At 34.3% G+C, this 21287-nt stretch overlaps 1 protein-coding gene across 11 annotated transcripts in view; it reads left to right on the top strand.

Moving 5' to 3' along the window:
• The window catches only part of KHDRBS2 (KH RNA binding domain containing, signal transduction associated 2), a 651287-nt gene that overhangs the window by 252083 nt on the left and 377917 nt on the right, over window positions 1-21287 (top strand). For all 11 annotated transcript variants that reach the window (XR_002915471.3, XR_008526227.2, XR_008526228.1 and 8 more), the window contains exon 3: window positions 2919-3035. Coding sequence is in view for 4 of the 11 variants with exons in the window: in XM_024248863.2 (XP_024104631.1) it covers window positions 2919-3035 (117 nt within the window). In the remaining 7 variants the exon portion in view is untranslated. The remainder of the gene's footprint in view (window positions 1-2918; window positions 3036-21287) is intronic.

Genomic DNA, 21287 nt, shown 5'->3' with positions numbered 1-21287 from the left:
GTTAAATTACTGGATCATAGTGGAACTGTAAGTTTAACTTTATAAATAACTGCCAGTCTTAAAATGATACTACTGTATCATTTTAAACTGCCAACAGCAATTGCACTAGTAATTACACATCTTCATCAGCATTTACTATGAGTTTTCTTTTGGTTTTAGCCATTCTGGGGTATGTATATACATGTGTGTGTGTGAGATTTACCATTGATTCGATGGAGTTCTTTATAGATTATAGATATTAGTCATTTTTCAGAAGTAAGGAGTGTTTTCTCTCAGCCTGTGGCTTATCTGTTCAATTTTTTAGTGAGTGTTTGCATCAGTAGGGCTTTTTTTACTCACCCTTTTTTTTTTTTTTACTTTAAGTTCTGGGATACATGTGCAGAATGTGCAGGTTTGTTATATAGGTGTACACATGCCGTGGTGGTTTGCTGCACCCATCAACACGTCATCTACATTAGGTATTTCTCCTAATGATATCCCTCCCCTTACCCCCACAGGCCCTGGTGTGTGATGTTCCCCTCCCTGTGTCCATGTGTTCTCATGGTTCAACTCCCACTTATGAGTGAGAACATGCAGTGTTTGGTTTTCTGTTCCTATGTCAGTTTGCTGAGAATGATGGTTTCCAGCTTCAACCATATCCCTGAAAAGGACATGAGCTCATCCTTGTTTATGACTGCATAGCATTCCATGGTGTATATGTGCTGCCACATTTTATTTATCTAGTCTGTTATTGATGGGCATTTGGGTTGGTTCCAAGTCTTTGCTATCATAAATAGTGCTGCAATAAACATATATGTGCATGTGTCTTTATAGTAGAATACTTTGTAGTCCTTTGGGTATATACCCAGTAATGGGATTGCTGGGTCAAGTGGTATATCTGGTTCTAGATCCTGGAGGAATCACCACACTGTCTTCCACAATGTTTGATCTAATTTACACTCCCACCAACAGTATAAAAGCATTCTTATTTCTTCACAGCCTCACCAACATCTGTTGTTTCATGACTTTTTAATAATTGCCATTCTAACTGGCACAAGATGGTACTATCATCAGAATGAACAAGCAACCTACAGAACAGGAGAACATTTTTGCAATCTACCTATCTGACAAAAGTCTAATATCTGGAATCTTCAAGGAACAGAAAAGACAAATTTACAAGAAAAAAGAAATATCATCACAAAGTGGGTTAAGTATATGAGCAGACACTTCCCAAAAGATGACATTTATGCGGCCAACAAACATGTGAAAAAAAGCTTATCATCACTGATCATTAGGGATTTTTTTGTAGTGCTCTTTGCTTTCTAATTAAGTAATCTCTTCCTAGCCCAGGTTCACAAAGGTTTTTCTAATGCTTTCTTCTTAGAATCTTTATAATTTTTGTTGTCACATATAGTTCTATGATCGATCTCAAAATAAGATTTGCCTACATGTGAAAGAGGTCATGAAAGGTTTTTTTTTGTTTCCTTTTTTGTTTTGTTTTGTTCTTTTTCATACTGATATTCAATTGTTTCATTACCATTTGTTGAAAACACTTTACTTTTCAAATTTGGTTGCTTTGGCACTTTTGCTGACAATAAATCAACCACCTATGTATAGTCTTTTGGGGCATTATACCATACCATATCTATTTACCTATACATACAACAATCCATACTCCAGTAAAAACATTGAATAAAAGGGGTAAGAGCAGACATCTTTCTTTTTATCCTGGACTTGGGAAAAAAACTGAGTTTTATACCATTAACTATGGTGTATTTCTTACTGAGGGATTGTGGCAGAAAGAGAAGAGAAGAGAAGAGAAGAGAAGAGAAGAGAAGAGAAGAGAAGAGAAGAGAAGAGAAGAGAAGAGAAGAGAAGAGAAGAGAAGAGAAGAGAAGAGAAGAGAAGAGAGAAGAGAAGAGAAGAGAAGAGAAGAGAAGAGGATCGGAGAGGAGAGGAGAGGAGAGGAGAGGAGAGGAGAAGAGAAGAGAAAAGAAGAGAAGGAAAGAAAATCTCTGATATAGAAAGCAATTTTACTTAGTCTTACTTATCATTGTTCTTTATGTTCCCAAGACAGTTTTTCATGCATTCTATGTTCTTTGTATTTTTAGTTTAATCAACGAATTATGGCACAAATTATTACCTCGGTCATTCAGTTTGGTAATGTTCCTTTTAGTAGCTAACATAAATGCTTTCATAACTGCTCTTAGTTCACTTGTTCTTATTTATGTTTCAAGATGATTAAGCAAATTATGTGGAACCCCAGAATTTTTTATTTAGACAAAGTGTTTTGTATATATGCTTTATAAGTACTGTTTTTTAACTTTTATGTGCTCATATCTTTTATTTACTAAAACAACTCTTTAATATAGACAATGTAAGATTGAAGAATAATTGAGTCCCTTTATTCCTGATTATGAAAGTTGTAATAGAAAGTTATGGTCACCAGACAATGCTTAACAAACTTGAATATCAAATTTTATTTTAGATACTGATTTAAAGCATTTATTTTAAAATATTGATTGTAAACTTTTACAATTTTGAAGGTTTATAGACTTATGTTACAATCATCTCTTATTTCAATAATATAGTTTGAGAGAAAAAGCCTTTAGAAATTCTGGAAAACAGCATGATTCTCCTTAATTTCTTTCCTTAATAAATGATTCATTTGATTATATATGTAAATGATATTTTCAACATACTTTTCACTTTGGCATTCTTTTAAGAAGAGATACAGCTTTTAAAATGAGTGTTAGATTAGATATCTGAAATGGTTTGGGGTGTGTGTGTGTGTGTGTGTGTGCGTGTGTGTGTGTTTATGGCATGACTCTCTTCTCAGTGGTAAAGTTTGAAAAACCTATAACCCATCAATTACTCTTGGTGCAAATAATCACTTTATTGTACCTTAAAACAGACATTCTATTGATTTTGTTTCCTAGTTCAATTTTGTGGGGAAATTGCTTGGACCAAGAGGAAACTCCTTGAAGAGGCTACAGGAAGAAACAGGTGCTAAAATGTCTATCCTGGGCAAAGGATCAATGAGAGATAAAGCTAAGGTACTGAACTTTGAATCTAATATTTAACACATTCAGGAGGTTACCTATAACACTGATGGCCAAATTTACAAGCATGCCTGAACTGCTCTTTCACCATTTCCTGTGATTTCCATTTCCTGGGATCACCCTGTGTCACTTCCTGCTATCTCCTCTGTCTTCTTAAATATCAATTATTGGCCTCCCTTCTTTTTCTTTTCAGAATGTATATTCTATATTTTCATTTTCTTTAGTCCTTTGTGTAGGTTACTGTCACATCTTTTCACTTTTTCTGTGTCCTCTGTAGAATGTTTCTATATGTCTGTGTTCATTTTCTTTAATTCCCTCGCTGGTTCCTTTTTCTTCCTTCAATCATATCACCTAATAACATCCATTGTATCATTCTCTCATTTTATCTCTCTGCTCTATTTCACTTTGATCCTCTTACCTGAAGAAATTTCAAATACTTATCTGCAAATCTAAGAGAATCCTGCTTATTTCTTGAAATATTTCAATGATATTAAACAACTCACCTGACCCCCAAAAGAACAATAGGTTAAGAGATATATCAAGTTTGATGTTTGAAATGATTTATTTCACATCTGTACCACATTATTTCTTATTTTATAAAGTGTTAGCAATTTTCTCAGTGTTAGAATTCAGTGTTTGGGAGAAATGACAATTTGTAGAGATTTATTCCAAAAGGATCTTTGAGGATTCACTGCAAAAGGCTGGATGTGTTTGGTAGTATCATTTGACCAGGCCGCACTTTTATGACTTGGTAATGTTATTATGGAGAATGAAATGTTCAAATATTTATTTTTGACTATGAGAATCCTTAGAAAATTGCTCAGGAGTCCTGTATCTGTGTTAATGAGACATATTAAATGAGGAAATTTATAGTGTGAAATGTCACTGAACTGGTGAATATATCATACATAAAGTATCTTTACTGTGATAAGTCTACATTAGGAGTTTTAGCAAAACTATTTGGGTGCTTTCTTAGAATGGTTCAATAATCAACTGTAGAAAGTCACAGATGGAATGATTTTTACTAGCCGTTTCTTTGGGATAACTTTTGATTACTCTATACTGTGTACAATTTCAGCAATGACTATATTCTTGCCAATCCTCCTGCCTCTAGATTCTCTGACTACACTTAAAATAAATATTACAAATATTTAAGAGGTGAGCACACCAGCATCTAGACATGAGATAAGCTTTTGTCCCTGCCACAAGTTTAGATTTTCTTTATATAGGAGGAGAAAATGACACATAATTACCTATTCCTGTACTTTCATGTATTCTTTAATATTGTTTTTGTTATGAATTTCCCAAATACTTCATACTGTTATATTATAAACTTCATATTGTGTGTTTTTATGGTCTCATACATTCTTTAAGATTTCAGTTTGTCATCATCTCCCCAGTATGGCTTCCCTGAACTCCTATAATAGGCTAAGTACTCTTTTATCACTTAATGTATTTTACTGCATCCGTTTATCTCCAGGATGGAGAACTGTTCTAGTTAGCTTTGCACATGCAGAATCTCCATGTAGTATTTCTACATCTTTTAAAACAGATGGATGCATATTTTTAGTTCTCATATATTTGGACATTTTTTCCCGTTCATAAAGTTTTAAACTAAATTTCTTTTTCCCTGTGAGCATGTTAGGTACCAGCAAAAGTATTGGAAAATCCAATAGGAAACAAATTTGCTTCTATTAAGTTTCCATTAGGTTTAATTTACTAATATTACCTGTTACTTACAATTCAGTTTCTGATTACTCTTTGTGTGATCCATCATGTTTGACTATGATTTGAGTGTTTTCACTTTTTACCAAATTAAATAAAATAGCATATTAAATAATAATAATACATTGCACTGCAAAATATTTTTTAGAATTAAGATAAGGCCTTTTTTTCTTTTTTTTTGTTCCAGTTGCTTGCTTTTGAATGATAAGGTCTTAACTTTCTCAAGTATTGGACACCTAGCTGAAATAAAATCACAGGCATGGATATGAAAAATTTACCTTAGTAAACACATAATTTAAATAAAAAATAAATCCTTGGTAAATTATTGATTATGATGCTGTTATTTTGCCTCTCTGCATCATGACATGAACAGGAAAGAAGATTTTACATAATTTTGTTTTTTCTGATTATTAAATAAATCACATGGGATTGTGCAATAAAAGTGTATATGTGTGCATACATACAAACCAGCATATGTTCATGCATTAATTATTTATTGAACACATTTTATGTAATTCACAGTTCTAATTTATAGTAATGAATACAAGGTCTTCCTCTCTTAGAGTTTACATTCCAATGGGAAAGACAGATAATAAATACATAAATACATTTTATACTTTTAGGAATTGATAATTTTTATGGATTTAAATGAAACAGAAGCAGGGAAAAGAGGTTAGTGGTGTTGGGAGCAAATTTTGATACAGTGATCAAGTAGAAAGAACACTGGAAGATGAGAAGGAGCCAAACATGGAAATATCAGAAAGGAGAGAGAATGCCAAGTGTGAAGGCCCTGAGGGAGAATCTGTACTTTATGTATAACCATAGCTATATCTAAAACTATTGTGACAACTATAGCCATATATTAATTTAATAAATATACTTATTCCCCTTTGGCTACCATCTGATTTCTTTATAGTAAAACTCCTGGAAAGTAATTTGCAATCACTGGCTCACCTTCATTCTTTGTTGTTCCCCTCCTCCGTCTCTGTGACTGGATCCTCTTGTTCCAGACCTCCAAGCCCAGACTTAGTCTTCAGATTTCTTTTTTTCCTTCATGTTCTTATAGCACCAATGTGCTCTGAACCTCAAATTTACGTCTAGCCTCCAGTCTCCCCCTTAAGTGCTAGATGCTAAATTTATATATTTACCTACTCAACATGTCAATGTGGATGTAACAGGCATTGAAATGTGATATGTCCAAGGACACATATATACATATACATAAGTATGTATGGGTATGTATGTTGACAAAGACTCTCCTTGACCAAACTTTAGTCAGGCCTCTCAGAATCCTCTTCTCAACTTTGCCTGACTTTACAAAGATTAGCCATGTTTAAAATTTAGATCAGCAAGTATTAAGAAGTTCAACATGCAACTGCCAATCTTTTTATCCAACAGAAAAACTAAATAACTGAAGCCACATGAGGGGCTCCTTGTGTGCTTTACAAAGCCTGGGCCAGCACTCTTCTCTGTGGTTTCATGGATAGGTGACTTTGCAGGATATATTGTTTAATAAACATGTTTGCTTCACCTTTATAAGACATGATAATGCAGATTGCTTTTCTATGTTGGGTATGCTGCTAAGGTGTACTACACAATGTATGTCTTTTTTCTTTTTCTTTCTTTTTCTTTTTTTTTTTCTGACAGTGTCTCATTCTGTTGCCCAGGCTGGACTGCAGTTGTACTATTGTGGTGTGATCACAACTCACTGCAGCTTTGACCCACCGTTGGGCTCAGGGCTCGAGTGATATTTCCACCTCAACCTCCCAAGTATCTGGGACTACAGGTGAACGCCACCACACCTGGTTAATTTTAAAAATTTTGTAGAGATGGAGTCTCATTTTGTTGTCCAGGCTCGTTCTGAACTCCTGGATTCAAGTGATCTTCCTGCCTCAGCCTGCCAAAGTGCTGGGATTATAGATGTGAGGCACTGTGAGCACTTAACGGGGAGACTGGAGGCTGGACATAAGACATTCAAAGTATGTCTTAAACTTGATCTTTACTTCATGATAAAAGAAGATATTTGGTTGTGTGAGTCAGGGAAAAAAAATCAAAAATATTTATTCCATATCTATTACTTCAAGAATAGATTCAATATTATGCTATATAAAAAGTATTAGACATGAGTCACAAAGCTTGATATTTAATTAAACATATTGACCAGTGTAACTTTTTTTAAAAAAGTTAAGAAAATAACAGTCATTCGGATTAGTAGGTAGATAGAATGACAAACTCATTTCGTTTTGTTTTTGTGGATCTAATAATACTTCTTAATCCTTACATAAGAAAATATGAAGTATTAAGATTTGTTTCCAGATCATTATAAAGTTAACTGCATCATATAGAAAATAATTCTAGTGGTATCTAATAAGAAGATTCAAGTTTAATGTTTTTCTTTGTGTTATCTTGTGTTGGGGAAACATTACTTTTTGTTTAGTTATACCTAGCCAATAACTCTGTAAGCAGAAAGAGAAAACGAAAACAAAGTAAAATATAATAATATTAAAGGTAATACCAGTAGCAAAATCCTACCATATAGTCATGACTTCTTTCTCGTATTGGTCAGATCCCACAATATATGAACTCACATCCTACTTAAGCCCAGCCAGGAATGCTTGCACAGAAGCTACATTTTAAATTGTGAGAAGAAAAAGTATTCTTAGAGAAATCTAGAAAGGAAAATATACAGCATGTATGCAATATTTCAAAATACCTCAGGAAATTAACTAGCAGTTTAGAAAGTTCTTTAAAGTCTAAGTCCTTCATGTACCATATGGCCAGCTGGTTCTTAACAACCACACAGCTGCTGGATTCACTGGTAGTTGCTTCTGAGCAATCTTCAGGGTAACTTACTGTAACTTCAGATAGATTGTTGCTATTTTTGGGGGTGTTGATGGCAAAGACTGGTGAGGGAGAACAGAGGAAGCAGTGGTTCTACAAGCTTATTTTTGAAAACTGTGACAAATAAACATATTCTCTCTAAGAAAAAAGGTTAGAGGGGTTAGAGAAAATCAGACATTAGCTGAACACACCCAGACAAGAGTGAGGAAAATAGGAAAGCTTGAAAGCAAATTTCTTAGACTCACCTATTGTCCTTAAATGGAAATCACATGTTGTGAACAAATTATGTTGTAATGAAAGGTATTTTGGCATTTCTGTTAATAAGCTTGGCTGAAATTATGAAATGGGGTATTAAAGCAGTCTCATGATTATATGTTAAAAGTACAGTGCTGTTTGGTGGATTTTTATTTGAAAAATGTGTAATACTTCTCAAGGCAAGCTTTTATGTCTTTGATGCAGTAATAATGTGCAGTTTCTATTCTAGAATATTTCTTCTGCATTTGGTGATGACTACTTTAGTAAATTCTTTCTGATTTCATGGCAAATTGATTTTTATCAACAATAAAATCAACAAAAAACCTTCAAAGAGATGTGGCTGCCTACTGGGCAATATGGGTGTGAACCTAGCACCAGCCGTCTCTCATCTGGCTTCTGGGCTCTGCCTAACATCAAACAGCATGATAGTCTCTCAAATCCTGAAGGGGTGAAGTCATGCTCATTGCTTGTCAGTCAGGCTGTGACTGGTTACATAGACTCCTATTTCAACTCTTTAATATCTTGAACACCAAAGCAGTTTATAATCCTACAAAATCAAGAGCCCAGACACCCTGACTTTCATTTTAGCTGTGCCTCTAATGAACTGCACAGTAGATCAACAACATTTCTTTCTCGACTGGCCTTCTGAAGAAAAGAATGCCTAACTCATTTTGACTTCCAGCAGAGTTAAAGGAATCAGCATAATAACTTGCTTAAATATCATTTGTGTTTGTGAAACATAAGCAGAGTATTATAAAATATAGATAAGTGGAATTGTATTTATGTTTGATTCATTCAACTTTTCTGTTTCTCTGATTTGAATTTTAGAATAGGAGTAATAGACTGAAAGGTCCCATCTGAACCATAGCTCTTGTGATAAAAAAACATTGTGTTAAAATATATATATTTGTGGGAATACAATGAAACTTATGTTGCAATATTTAACCAATAGATTATTTCAGTATGTGTTATATTTGGAATATACATGACCAAACAATTAATCAGGTTTGATTTGAAGAGTGAAATATATCATCATATTTGTGAGACAGTTTCTCAAATTAGCATCTTCATCTTTTGATGTATGAATAATTTATCGTTCAGTGTAATGTGCCTGTGACCTTAGAAAGAAAAAAGCCATAAAGCTATCTGGGCTCAATTTCTTCATAAGCTTCAATGACAGGATATGGGGTAGTAATGTTTTATGAATTTTGAATCAAAGTTACATATTATCTTAAATCATTGATTTCCTCTCATCTGATTTTATTCACATCTAGACAAATTCCTTTTAATTTTTGTAATTAAGACCTGCTCCTTGGAAACTTTCAGGGACCTAATGACACAGCCATAAACCAAGTTTTATATACAGAAAACATGTTATTAATGCTACTTGTATAGTAACTTGTCCTCATTCTCACTTGTGACTCATTATTTGTACTGTACCCTTATTTCCCTAGAAGAGTGAAATGAGAGAATCACAGAATCAGGGTCTCTCCCACCATATTGTAAGACGTTTTTATTTATTAAGCTATTAAAAAAGAATGTATGAAAATAGAAATTTTTAGACATTTTACAATTTATAAACCAGAATTATAATGATGTAGTTCTTTTCTACCACTGAGGATGGTCTATTATTTTAGGTCATAAGCTTTACTGCTGATCTGAATTTTTTTTTCTTTTTTTATTGAGACGGAGTCTCATTCTTGCTGCCCAGGCTAGAGTGCAGTGGTGCAATTTCGGCTCGCTGCAACCTCCACCTCCTGGGTTCAAGTGATTCTCCTGCCTTAGACTTCCAAGTAGCTGGGATTACAGGCGCCCGCTACCATGCCCTGCTAATTTTTGTGTATTTAGCAGAGACAGGGTTTCACCATGTTGGCCAGGCTGGTTTTGAACTCCTGACCTCGGGTGATCTGCCTGCCTCAGCCTTGGAAAGTGCTGGGATTACAAGTGTGAGCCACTGTGCTTGGCCTAAAAATATTATAGTAAAAGTACAAATAACCAATATAGAAAGGGGCCAGGTTATATATCTGGACAATATTTTAAATTTCACATTCTGTGGAACTTTTGAAAATGGCTGCAAATTATTTGACGTTTATTTTAGAGAGAGATGAATAGGGTCCAGTTCTCTTCCCCTTGAATCTGGATAGTTTCAGTGACTTGCTTGTAACCAATAGAATGCAGAGTAATGTTGGTTTGTGATTTTGGGGGCTACATTGGAAGAAGCTGTGTACCTTCTTTCTCATTTGCAGAAACACTATGTCTTGGAGTTTAAAGCTGCCTTGAAAGGATTCTGAAAATCCTGATGCTGCTTACTGTGAAGAAAGCCAAAATTACATTGAAAGGCCATGTATAGGTGCCAGTGGGCAGTCCTACTTGAGTCCAGCCTTTGAGTCATCTTAGTTCAGGCTTTACACATGCGAGTAAAGAATTCAGCAAATTATTCCAGTCCTTAGCCATTTGAGTGATCAGCTGCTCAAGTCTTCCTATCTGTGGCCCAAAAAATCCTGGAGCAGAGATGCAAGCTGTATTCATGGTACACTACCTAAATTTCTGACCCACAGAAACCATGTATATGATAATAATATTAAAATCATTATTTTAGACCACTAAATGTATCATGGTTAGTTATGCAACAATAAATAACTGGAACACATTACTACTACTTTATATGTAAAATTATATTCTCTTTTTGCATTTCTGCTGCCTTCTAATGGTGATAAGCGCAGATTGATCATTTCTAGAGGGGTGTGTGTGTGCGTGTGCGTGCGTGCGTGTGTGTTGGGTGTTTGTTTTTAGTTTAGTTTTGTTCTGTTTTGTATTGTATTGTATTTAGAACTTATTTTGAATTTGCCTTTCCCACTGTCAAACAATTGAAGCACATGTCAACATTTTATTTAAAACTTGTCAAAGAAAAGGCTGCCAAGAGAGGAAATTCAAACATTTCTTCTTGGTAGAGATGTTTTATGAGATACTAGACATCAAATATAGAAAGCTCTAGCTTAAAAAGCATTAGGTTAGTCATAAAGCTGGTTTAAAGTCTTTCTGCTTTTGGATGTCTGATTTAATGTCACAAGACTCAAGGTTAATTGGGCGGGTGATTCCAGTTTCTCTGTAAGTCTTCTGAATTTTACTACAACTTGACAAAGCAAGTGTTCTAGCATTTTACCAGGGATGCTAGACGGATCCCAAAAGGGTAAGTAAATGGCACAACACAGAAAGTACTGCCTCAGACCAAGACTGGGAGAGTTTTTATTTCTTAGTCCCTCCTTTTGAACATTTTAGATTGTTGAAGATTTATCTTGATCAACAAAATGTTCAACATGGTATTTTTGTGGGGAGACTATTAACTGAGTTTGTTACATCATTAGTCATTTCTCACATTTTATTAAAGGAAGAATTTAGATATGAGATCAGTTTGTGCAATACCTAGACCAAGATTACTGGGAATATATGTGCCCATTACATGATTTATTTTAACCAGATTGTTATATTAGAGAAAAATGAGACAATCCAAAGGCAATTAAGTTTAGAAATATATATTTGTATACTATTAATATATATTTAGTACCACATACATATTATTTAGCGGATAAGCTCTCTCTCCATACATACATACATATATATGAATTTAGAATGAAATTCAAAATTGTATGAAATTCTATATATATATATTTCTGCTGTCCTCTAATGGCGATCAATGCAGACTGATAATTTTTAGAGAGGTGTGTGTGTTTGCATGTGTGTGTATCTGTGTGTGTGTATATGTTTGCCTGTGTATCTATATAGATATGTACATGTTATTTTATTTAATAGAAAGCACTGATCAACACATAAAACACCCATAATTGTATAGCAAACAAATCTAGAGCATGTATAATTTCTCAAGTTCTGTGTTGCATATTTTACTTTTTAAAATATTAAGATTTGCTTATTTTTTTTATACTGGATTCTATCTTTGCTTTGCCTACAAATTCAGTAACCAAAGCAAAGACCCATATTAATAAGTTACTGTTCTAGTATAATTGAATATTAGGAAGAAAATTTACTTAAATAGCTTTATTTTGCTTATTGTAACATATAATACATTATTAATTAATGGGTAATTTTAATGTCAAACCCTGTGGGAATGGTTATTGAAAAAGCAAAATAATAATGATATTTAATCTCTTAGAAAAATCTTTGATGCAAAGGTTGTTGTTGTTATTATTTGTATGGCTTTAGAAAGATCCCGTTAAGTGTTTATTTTAATAGTTGAAATGACCCTAATATAAGCCATGTTTTTTAAAGAGAAACTTGGACAACTTGTTCTAGCATAGCTTGGGGAATTTGGAGATACAGTTAAGAGGATAATGGGCCCAGAGTGGGAATGTTAACGAGGAAAATTCTGCACTTAACTCAAGTGCATCATCAGCACTAATTTAGATTCTGAATTTCATTAGTTGCAGTGATGTTTATTTGACAGTGTTCTATTTTCTTACCAGTTTTTTGAATTCACAAGTCATTCAAAAGTTGAATAGTAATCTATTTTTATCAGTCATAAATATCTGAATCATTCCTTAGTTGAATAGAGTTGTCATGAATGCTTGAAAATTTATTTGGGCTCTTCACAATCATTGTTAAACAGTAGAAAACTGTTTTCTGGCTTTAGTTAATGACACTAAACGGAGCTCAAAGAAAGACCAAAAAAGAAAAAAAAAGAAATCAGCAGCTTCTCAATCTAATGAATAACAACACTGCAGAGTTTACTTTTAATTGTTTTCTGGGTGTATGGGTTCACCAAGAGTGAAGTCAAAAACACTGAGGAAAATGAAATGCCAGGGATACAAATAAAAATTTACATATTTTGCTGTAAACACAATTGATTGCACCACTTGATTTTTTTGCAGCAGGACAGTGTTTTATGCACTTCCAGGGATGCTGATCACGAGGCATTTCATGTGAATGGTGCCTCTGAGTTGTTCCATTGTGGCAGTTAAGCCAGTCATAGAAACAAGCATACCAAATGCCAGTAAAGGAAACACATTTATGTATCTTTGCTTAATATCTAGATATTAGAAATCACTAACACCCATTATGAATAGATTTCCTTTTAAAATATTATATGCAAAGTAGTTTACTCTTTGCATATTTTTGTGCAAACTTAGCATCTTGTTTTAATTTTGAAAATACTAACATTAAATTTCTTTGCTTTTTGAGGTCAGAGTTTTGAGATGGACAGTAATCTGTTATGCCAGTATTCTTGCATATGTTTTTTTCAGATAAGGAATCCTTTAGCTATAGGTATGTAATTGCTAGCATCTACAATTTTAGCATCACTATAGGGTTTTTAAAAAAGGCAAACAAAATGTGAGTCTTAATTTAAAGAATTTGGAACATTTCCAGAAGCTGTGATGTTTACATTTCTAAGCGTGTAATGCCCTCTATTTGCTGCTTCCTGTTCCTCAATAGTGGCCTTACTGTTTTCTCTTTGTTTTTAGATGTTTTGCAGTATTTTATTTCTATCATTAAACTCTTATGGAATATTTTTTCCTAGTCTTCATTTTCTTTTTTTCACCTAAAAATTTTAAGCTAAATAATTATCAGAATATTTTTTTTTCAGAATTTGAAACACCAAATGACTCTCATTTTTATTTTCTTGAATGTGTGAGAGATTTTTGTTTTCTCAGCAACACCACCAATATCAGATTCACTCAAATCGAGTCCTTTAAGACAACAGTCACTCCTACCTATACAGGAATATAAATGATGCGGTATAAGATGGCAAGCCATTAAAAAACAGACATATCCTACCTGTGCTGAGTTAATATTTTCAGGATTCCAGTTCTATAAATTTTAGATTTCAAAGTCTTATCCACATTTTATTTAATACTAATAATCTAAAGAAACTATGTAGAAACTTGTATTATGATGATGATTATTATTATTTAAGAAAGATTTTATAATATGAGTAAGGCAAGAGTATGCTTTGTTGGCAACTCTATAGCTTTAACATAATAATCTGGGGCATAAGAATTAAACTTGGGCAACGTTCAGTTTCAGAATATTATGAGGACAACTGTGGGGTTCTGTTAGTTTCCTTCATCTGGTCTGAGGAATAACTTATGTACTTTTATGTCATAATACTCATAGTAAATTAGTTTATGCAATCTTAAAGCTGGCAGAAAACCTAAAGATACTAGTTTAATTCTTTCATTTGTATAGCTGTAATATATTGTTGCCCATGAAACAGTAATTTGCTTGAGATTACTGGGCAATCACTAGGACATATTTAATTATTGGGTGTGAAAAACCCCAAAACATAAACAAAACATAAACATTTTTTGAAATCAGCTTGCTTTCACTAGTAGATTAACATCAAGGAACCAAAACATTGGAAGAAATACACTTTTCCAAGCCTTCTCTTGATGTTTCTTTCACTATTGCAACCTAAGTTAAATAAGTAGAAAACGGATCCAAATTACTTTTTTTTTCTTATAATTTTAGGCTTAGAGAATAAAAGTGCAGATTTGCTACATGGGTAAATTGTGCGTGTTATGGGAGTCTGGTGTACAGATTATTTTGTTAGACAGGTAATGAACATAGTGCCCGATAAGTAGTTTTTTGATCTTCACCATCCTCCAACCCTCCACCCTCAAATAGGCCCTGTATCTATTGTTCCCTTTCTAAATTACTTTAAATATTGTAAAATTACTTATAGGACATAGAAGATTGAGTTGACTGGTTCATTATAATATGGCCTCTATAAAGTTGAGTGGTTTAGATATGACTTATTCACAAAATGTTGCTATCCATCCTCTCTTCTGTTTGCCGCAGATGATGTGCACCCTGTACTCAGGGTGCCTAAGTCAACAGTTTACATACTTTGATTTGACAGCTCTCTGCAAATAGTGAGGTACAAGCAGAGAAACTAGATCACCACTTCTCTGCAACTCTAGCCCCACCCTTAGGAAAAGACTTGGAGCAACATGGGCTCTTCTGGGAAATCTTCATGTCTAGAGCCTGGAATATTCGTTTTAGGAGGAGAGAGTTTCCCTATATAGTTTTGTAGGTTAGAAATTGATCAAAGTGTATTTAACTGCACATCTAATGAAGAATTTTTGTCACATTGCTATAAATTATTAAGTTGTAAACCAAAAGTGCCACCTTAGTGCAGATGTTCCCTCTTTGACCATTAGTTTTATTAAAATGACCAGAGCCACGCTGTTACATTTTTAGAAATGTTTTTACTTTAATTGTTCTGGGCACATAGGTGTATATATTTATGGGGTACATAAGATGTTTTGATACAGGGATGCAATGAGTAATAATCACATGATGTAAAATGGGGTATCCATCCCCTAATGCATTTATCCTTTGTATTACAAACAATCCAGTAATACTCTTTTAGTTATGTTTAAATGTACAATTAGTTTATTATTGACTATATTCACCCTGTTGTGCTATCAAATACGAGGTCTTATTCATTCTTTCTATTTGCTTTGTACCCATTAACCATGCCTACCTCTCCCCACAGCCACTAATCCCTCCCCAGCTTCTGATGACCATCATTCTACTTTCTGTCTCCATGAGTTCAGTTGTTTTCATTTTTAGACCCCACAAATAAGTGACAACATACAATATTTGTCTTTCTATACTGGCTTATTTCACTTGGCATAATCACCTCAGTTTCCATCCATGTTGTTACAAGTGACAGAATCTCATTCATTTTTTTTGTGGCTGAATAGTACTCCATTGTGTATAAGTACCACATTTTCTTTATCCATTCATCTGGTGGTGGACACTTAGGTTGTTTCGAATTCTTGGCTATTGTGAGCCGTGCTGTATCTAACATAGAAGTGCAGATATCTCTTTGATATACTGATTCTTTTTTGTTAGGCTATGTACCCAGCAGTGGGATTGCTGAATCATGTAGTAGCTCTATTTTTACTTGTTTGAAGAACCTCCAAACTGTTATCCATAATGGTTGTACTAATTTACATTTCTACCAAAGGGGTACAAAGCTTCTCTTTTCTCCATATCCTTGCTATTATTTATTAATTATTGCCTGACTACCGAATATAAGCCATTTTAACTGGGGTCAGATGATATCTCATTACTCTGATGATCAATGATGTGGACACCTTTTCATATATTTGTTTGCTATTTACATATGTCCTTTTGAGAAATACATATTCTGATCTTTTGGACATTTTTAATCAGATTATTAGATTTTTTTTTCTTGCAGTACTATGTTCAGTAACAATGGTGAAAGTGGGCATTCTTGTCATCTTCCTGATTTGAGGGGAAAGGTTTTGTTTTGTTTTTTTTTTTCTGTTCAGAATGATACTAGCCATGGGTCTGTCATGGCTTATATTATGTTGAGATATGTTTCTTCTATACACAATTTTTGAGTGTTTTTATCATGAAGGAATGTTGAATATTATCAAATGCATTTTAAACATCAAATGAAATGATTATATGGTTTTTGTCCTTCGTTCTGTTCAAGTGATGTGTCATGTTGATTGATTTGCATGTGTTGAACCATCCTTGCATGATGAATGATCTTTTTAATGTGTTGTTGAATTCGGTTTGCTAGTATTTTGTTGACGATTTTTGTATCAATATTCATCAGAGATATTATCCTGTGGTTTTCTTCTTTTGGTGTGTCTTTGGTTTTGGTATCAGGGTACTGGGCTTATAGAATGAGTCTGTTAGTATTCCTTTCTCCTCTATTTGTTGGAATACTTTCAGTAGGATTGCTGCTAGTTCTTTAAGTGTTTGGCAGAATTCAGCAGTAAAAGCCATCGAGTTCTGGTCTTTTTTATTTATTTAATTTTTACGGAGAGACTTCTTATTATGGCTTTGATCTCATTACTTGTTGTTGGTCTTTTTAGTTTTGGGATTTCTTCCTGGTTCAATATTGGTAGGTTATTTGCATCTAGGAATTTGTTCATTTCTTCTAGATTTTCCAATATATTGGCATATAGTTGCTCTTAATAGCCACAAATGATCCTTTGAATTTCTGTGGTATCAGTTGTAATGTCTCCTTTTTCATCTCTGATTTTATTTATTTGGACCTTCTCTCTCTCTTTCTCTTTCTAAATATATACATATATATATTTGCTTAATTATTCTGGCTAAAGGTTTGTCAATTTTTTTAACTTTTCGAAAAACCAACTTCTTATTGCATGGATATTTCATATAATTTTCTTCATTTCAATTTCAATTATTTCTGCTCTCTTGATGATGGGTTCAAGCAATTCTCCTGCCTCAGCCTTCCTTTTGTTTGTCTTGGAAGGTCGTTATTTCTCCTTCATGTTTGCATATATATGTATATATATGGCTATATATATATATATATATAGCCAGATATACTATTATAGTATATCTTTTCTCTTCAGCACTTCAAATATGTTAAGCTAGTCTCTTCTGGCCTGTATGATTCCCACTGAAAAGTCTTCTGCCAGATGTATTTGAGCTCCATTGTACGTTATTTGTTTCTTTTATCTTGCTGCTTTAGTAGCTTTACTTTATTCTTGATCTTTGGGAGTTTAATTATTAAATGCCTTCAGGTAGTCTTCTTTTGGTTAAATCTGTTTGGTGTTATATAACCTTCTTGTACTTGAGTATTGATATGTTTCTCTAGGTTTGGAAAATTCTCTGTTATAATGCCTTTGAATAAACTATACCCTTATCGCTTTCTCTACCTCCTCTTAAGACCAATAACGTTTTGCCTTTTTGAAGATATTTTCTAGAACCTATGGTTGTGGTTGTTTGTTTTTATTCTCTTTTCTTTTGTCTCCTCTGTTTGGGTATTTTCAAATAACCTGTGCTCAAGCTCACTAATTATTTCTTCTGCTTGATCTATTTTGCTATTAGAAGACTGACGTATTCTTTAGTATGCCAGTTGCATTTTTCGACTCCAGAATTCTGCTTGATTCATTTTCATTATTTCAATCTCTTGTTAAACTAGTCTAATAGAATTCTGAATTCCTTTTCTGTGTTATCTTGAATTTCACTGAGTTTCCTCAACACTGCTATTTTGAGTTCTGTGTCTGAAAGGTCAAATATCTCTGTTTCTCCAGGATTGATCTTTGGTTCCTTATTTAGTTCATTTGGTGAGATCACATTTCCTAGATGGTGTTAATGATAGTAGATATTCTTTGGTGTCTGGGCATTGAAGAGTTAGGTATATATTATAGTCTTAACTATATGGGTTGGTTTGTACCTGTCCTTCTTGAGAATGCTTTCCAGATATTTGAAAAGACTTGGATTTTGTGATATAAGTTGTTTCTGCTTTTGTGGGTACCCCAAGCCCTGTAATACTGCGGTTCTTGCAGACTCATAGAGGTACCATCTCGACGGTTTTATTAGTCAGGGTTCTCTTGGCGAACAGAATTAATGAAATATATATACATACATATATATATATATATACACATATATATACATATATACATACATATATATATACATACATATATATACATATATATACATACATACATATATATATATATATATGGGAGTTTATTAAGTATTAACTCACACGATCACAAGGTCCCACAATAGGCCATCAGCAGGCTGAGGAGCAAGGAGAGCCAGTCTGAGTTCTGAAACTGAAGAACTTCAAGTCCAATGTATGAGGGCAGGAAGCATCCAGCATGGGAGAAAGATATACTCTAGGAGACTAGGCCAATCTCTCTTTTCACATTTTTCTGCCTGCTTATAGTCTAGCTGCGATGGCAGCTGATTAGATTGTGCCTACCCAGATTAACGGTGTGTCTGCCTTTCCCCCCCACTGACTCAAATGTTAATCTCCTTTGGCAGCACACTAACAGTCACACCTAGAGGATACTTTTTATCCTTCAATCCAATCAAGTTGACACTCAGTATTAACCATCACAATGGTCTTTGGCCAGATCCAGGAGAATTCTCTGGATTATCTGGCAAAGACTCTTGTTCTCTTCCTTTACTTTCTCCCAAACATGCAGAATCGCTGTCTCTCTTCTAAGCCACCTAAAGCTGGGATTGGAGTAACACAAGCACCCCTGTGGCTACCACCACTATGACTATTTTGGGTCAAACCTGAAGCCAGCAAGGTGCTAGATCTTGCCTATGGCCTTCTATAACCACTTTTTGGCTACTGCCTATGTTTGTTCAAGGCTCTGGGGTTCTACAATCAGCAGGTGGCAAAGCTCACCAGGTCTGTGTCCTTCCCTTCTGGGTGGTGATGACCCCCAGGCCCCAAGTGGGTGCAGAAGTATCAACTAGTAGCCTGGCACTAGAGTCAAAAACCTTATAAGTCTATCTGGTGTTCTCTTGTACTGTGGCTGAGCTGACACTCAACCCACAAGACACATTTCTTCTTACTCTTCTCCCTTCTTTCCAAAGGCAGAGGAGCCTTACCCATGGCCACTGCCACCACTGGCTCATGGTGTGTACTGTCAGACTACCATTGATATATTTCCTTAAGGCCCAAGGCATTTATTCAGCTTGTGGTGAATGCTTTCTGGCCTGGGACTCACACTTAGGCTTTTTTTTCTGGCCCAGAGAAGGTTGAGAAATGCCATGTTAAGATTCAAGTCCTGGAACTGGGGATCTCAGGAATTCACTTGGTGCTGTATTTCACTGTGGCCCACCTAAGGTACAGGACAAATTCCACCTTACTTTTCACTGCACTTTTTTTAAGTGGAAGAATTGCCCCACAGCTGCCACAACTGGGAGTGTACTGAGTCTCTCCTGAAACCAGCAATTCTCAGAATCCTACCCAATTTTCTTGATATTGTGTCTGAGTATCATTGCTGGTTATTCTGGGCTCAAGGCCTCTTTAGTTAGCAGGTGATTAATCATGCCAAGACTGGCACCTTTCCTTTAAGGCAGCAGGTCCCTGTCTGGCCAAAAAAAATTATCTGAGCCTCCCTCCACCCCTGGTCCCTGGTGAGCTCTAATCTGCTTTCTGTTGCTATCTTCTATCCTTTTCCTAGTATTGCATAAGTAGGCATATATTGACTTTTGTATGCTTTTTTCACTTAACTTAATGCTTTTGAGGGTCATCCCTGTTGTTGTGTATGTCAGTAGTTCATTGTTTTATGTCACTGAGAATTTCTCCTTCATGTGCCTATACCACCATTTATTTACTCATTCTCCTATTGATGGTAATTTAGATTGTTTCCAATTTGGGCTATTATAAATACGGCTACCATGACAATTTATATATGTCTTTGTGTGGACATATGTTTTCACAGTAGAGTATTTGGGAATTATTCATCAAAAGTTAAAGCACAAGGACATTTATATAATCTTTTTTATTATTTTAATGTATTTATCACAAGACTGAATTTTTTAGAAAGTTAGAAAGTACTAATGTTTCGGCTAAATATTTACTCTGATTTTTGGTTTAGTTTACTTGACGTTAGTAACATCTATTAGTTCTAGGAAAGACTCTTCTTAATTAATCATTTTTCATTCTGCAAATAATCATTTCTAAATTAAGGTTTGGAAAATATTTTTTTCAGGAGTACCCTAAATGAAGGTACCAATATTCAGAAATTAACTTGAGATTCTCATTCCCTAGTAAGAGAGACTAGATTTGCTAGAAAAATGAAGCCATCTGCATCAATTTAGACAGTTTTACCAAATTGATTCATGAAATGTCTAATATTTTCATGTAATTAGCTGTGTCGTTTTCAAACTCTATAACCAAGAGGAAAATTTAACCTTCTCTGAAGAATTGCACACTCTAGGGCTGATACTTTAGAAAATTATATTATTCTAAGGGAGTACTTACCAAAGAATTATATCAGACTTTGAACAGATGCTGCAAGATCCTTGTCTTATTACTAGTACACCAGAGTGGTGATATTAGAAATCTCCATCTCCTCCCTCGCATCTGATGTTAAAGCAGATTTCCTATTTCTCATCTCTGACATTTTATTGGTGAATCTCTTGTGGCTGTTCCAGAAAAGTTCTGCTTTCTTTTACATTTTCTACTGTACTGTAAAATTAAATTCTAGTCATTAAGTTCAGTGTATGTCTTTTGTTGGAACTCTAAATGGTCTTTTCCTCTAATAGAAATTCAAGGGCTTATTTCAGATGATAGTATCTGTTTTTTTCTCACTTAGAATTTTATTTCTTAGTAAAGGAGCTTATATCTACATGTGCACATTCACTTCATGTAAACAAAAATGCAGTATCTATGTATAATATTAATAGAATTTTATCTATGGCATTAAAATCCATCCATTGAATGTCTTATATAAGTGCTTCACTTGCAGAAATCTTGGAGATGGATTTACTATGAAAATCTACAGGTCTTCTAACATGCCACACTCCTTTCTGTTTTATCTTTGAAGCTTATATTTCTGATCTGTTTCTCCTTTGTGCTGTATTTCTGGTACTGAATGCAGATGAATCACTCAGCTATTTTATGTAATGGAGAATAGATAT

The sequence above is a fragment of the Pongo abelii genome, chromosome 5 (assembly GCF_028885655.2).
Source record: "Pongo abelii isolate AG06213 chromosome 5, NHGRI_mPonAbe1-v2.0_pri, whole genome shotgun sequence".
Lineage (NCBI taxonomy): Eukaryota > Metazoa > Chordata > Mammalia > Primates > Hominidae > Pongo > Pongo abelii.
The sequence above is the reverse complement of the archived record's forward strand: the minus strand, read 5'-3'. Positions and strand labels throughout refer to the sequence as shown.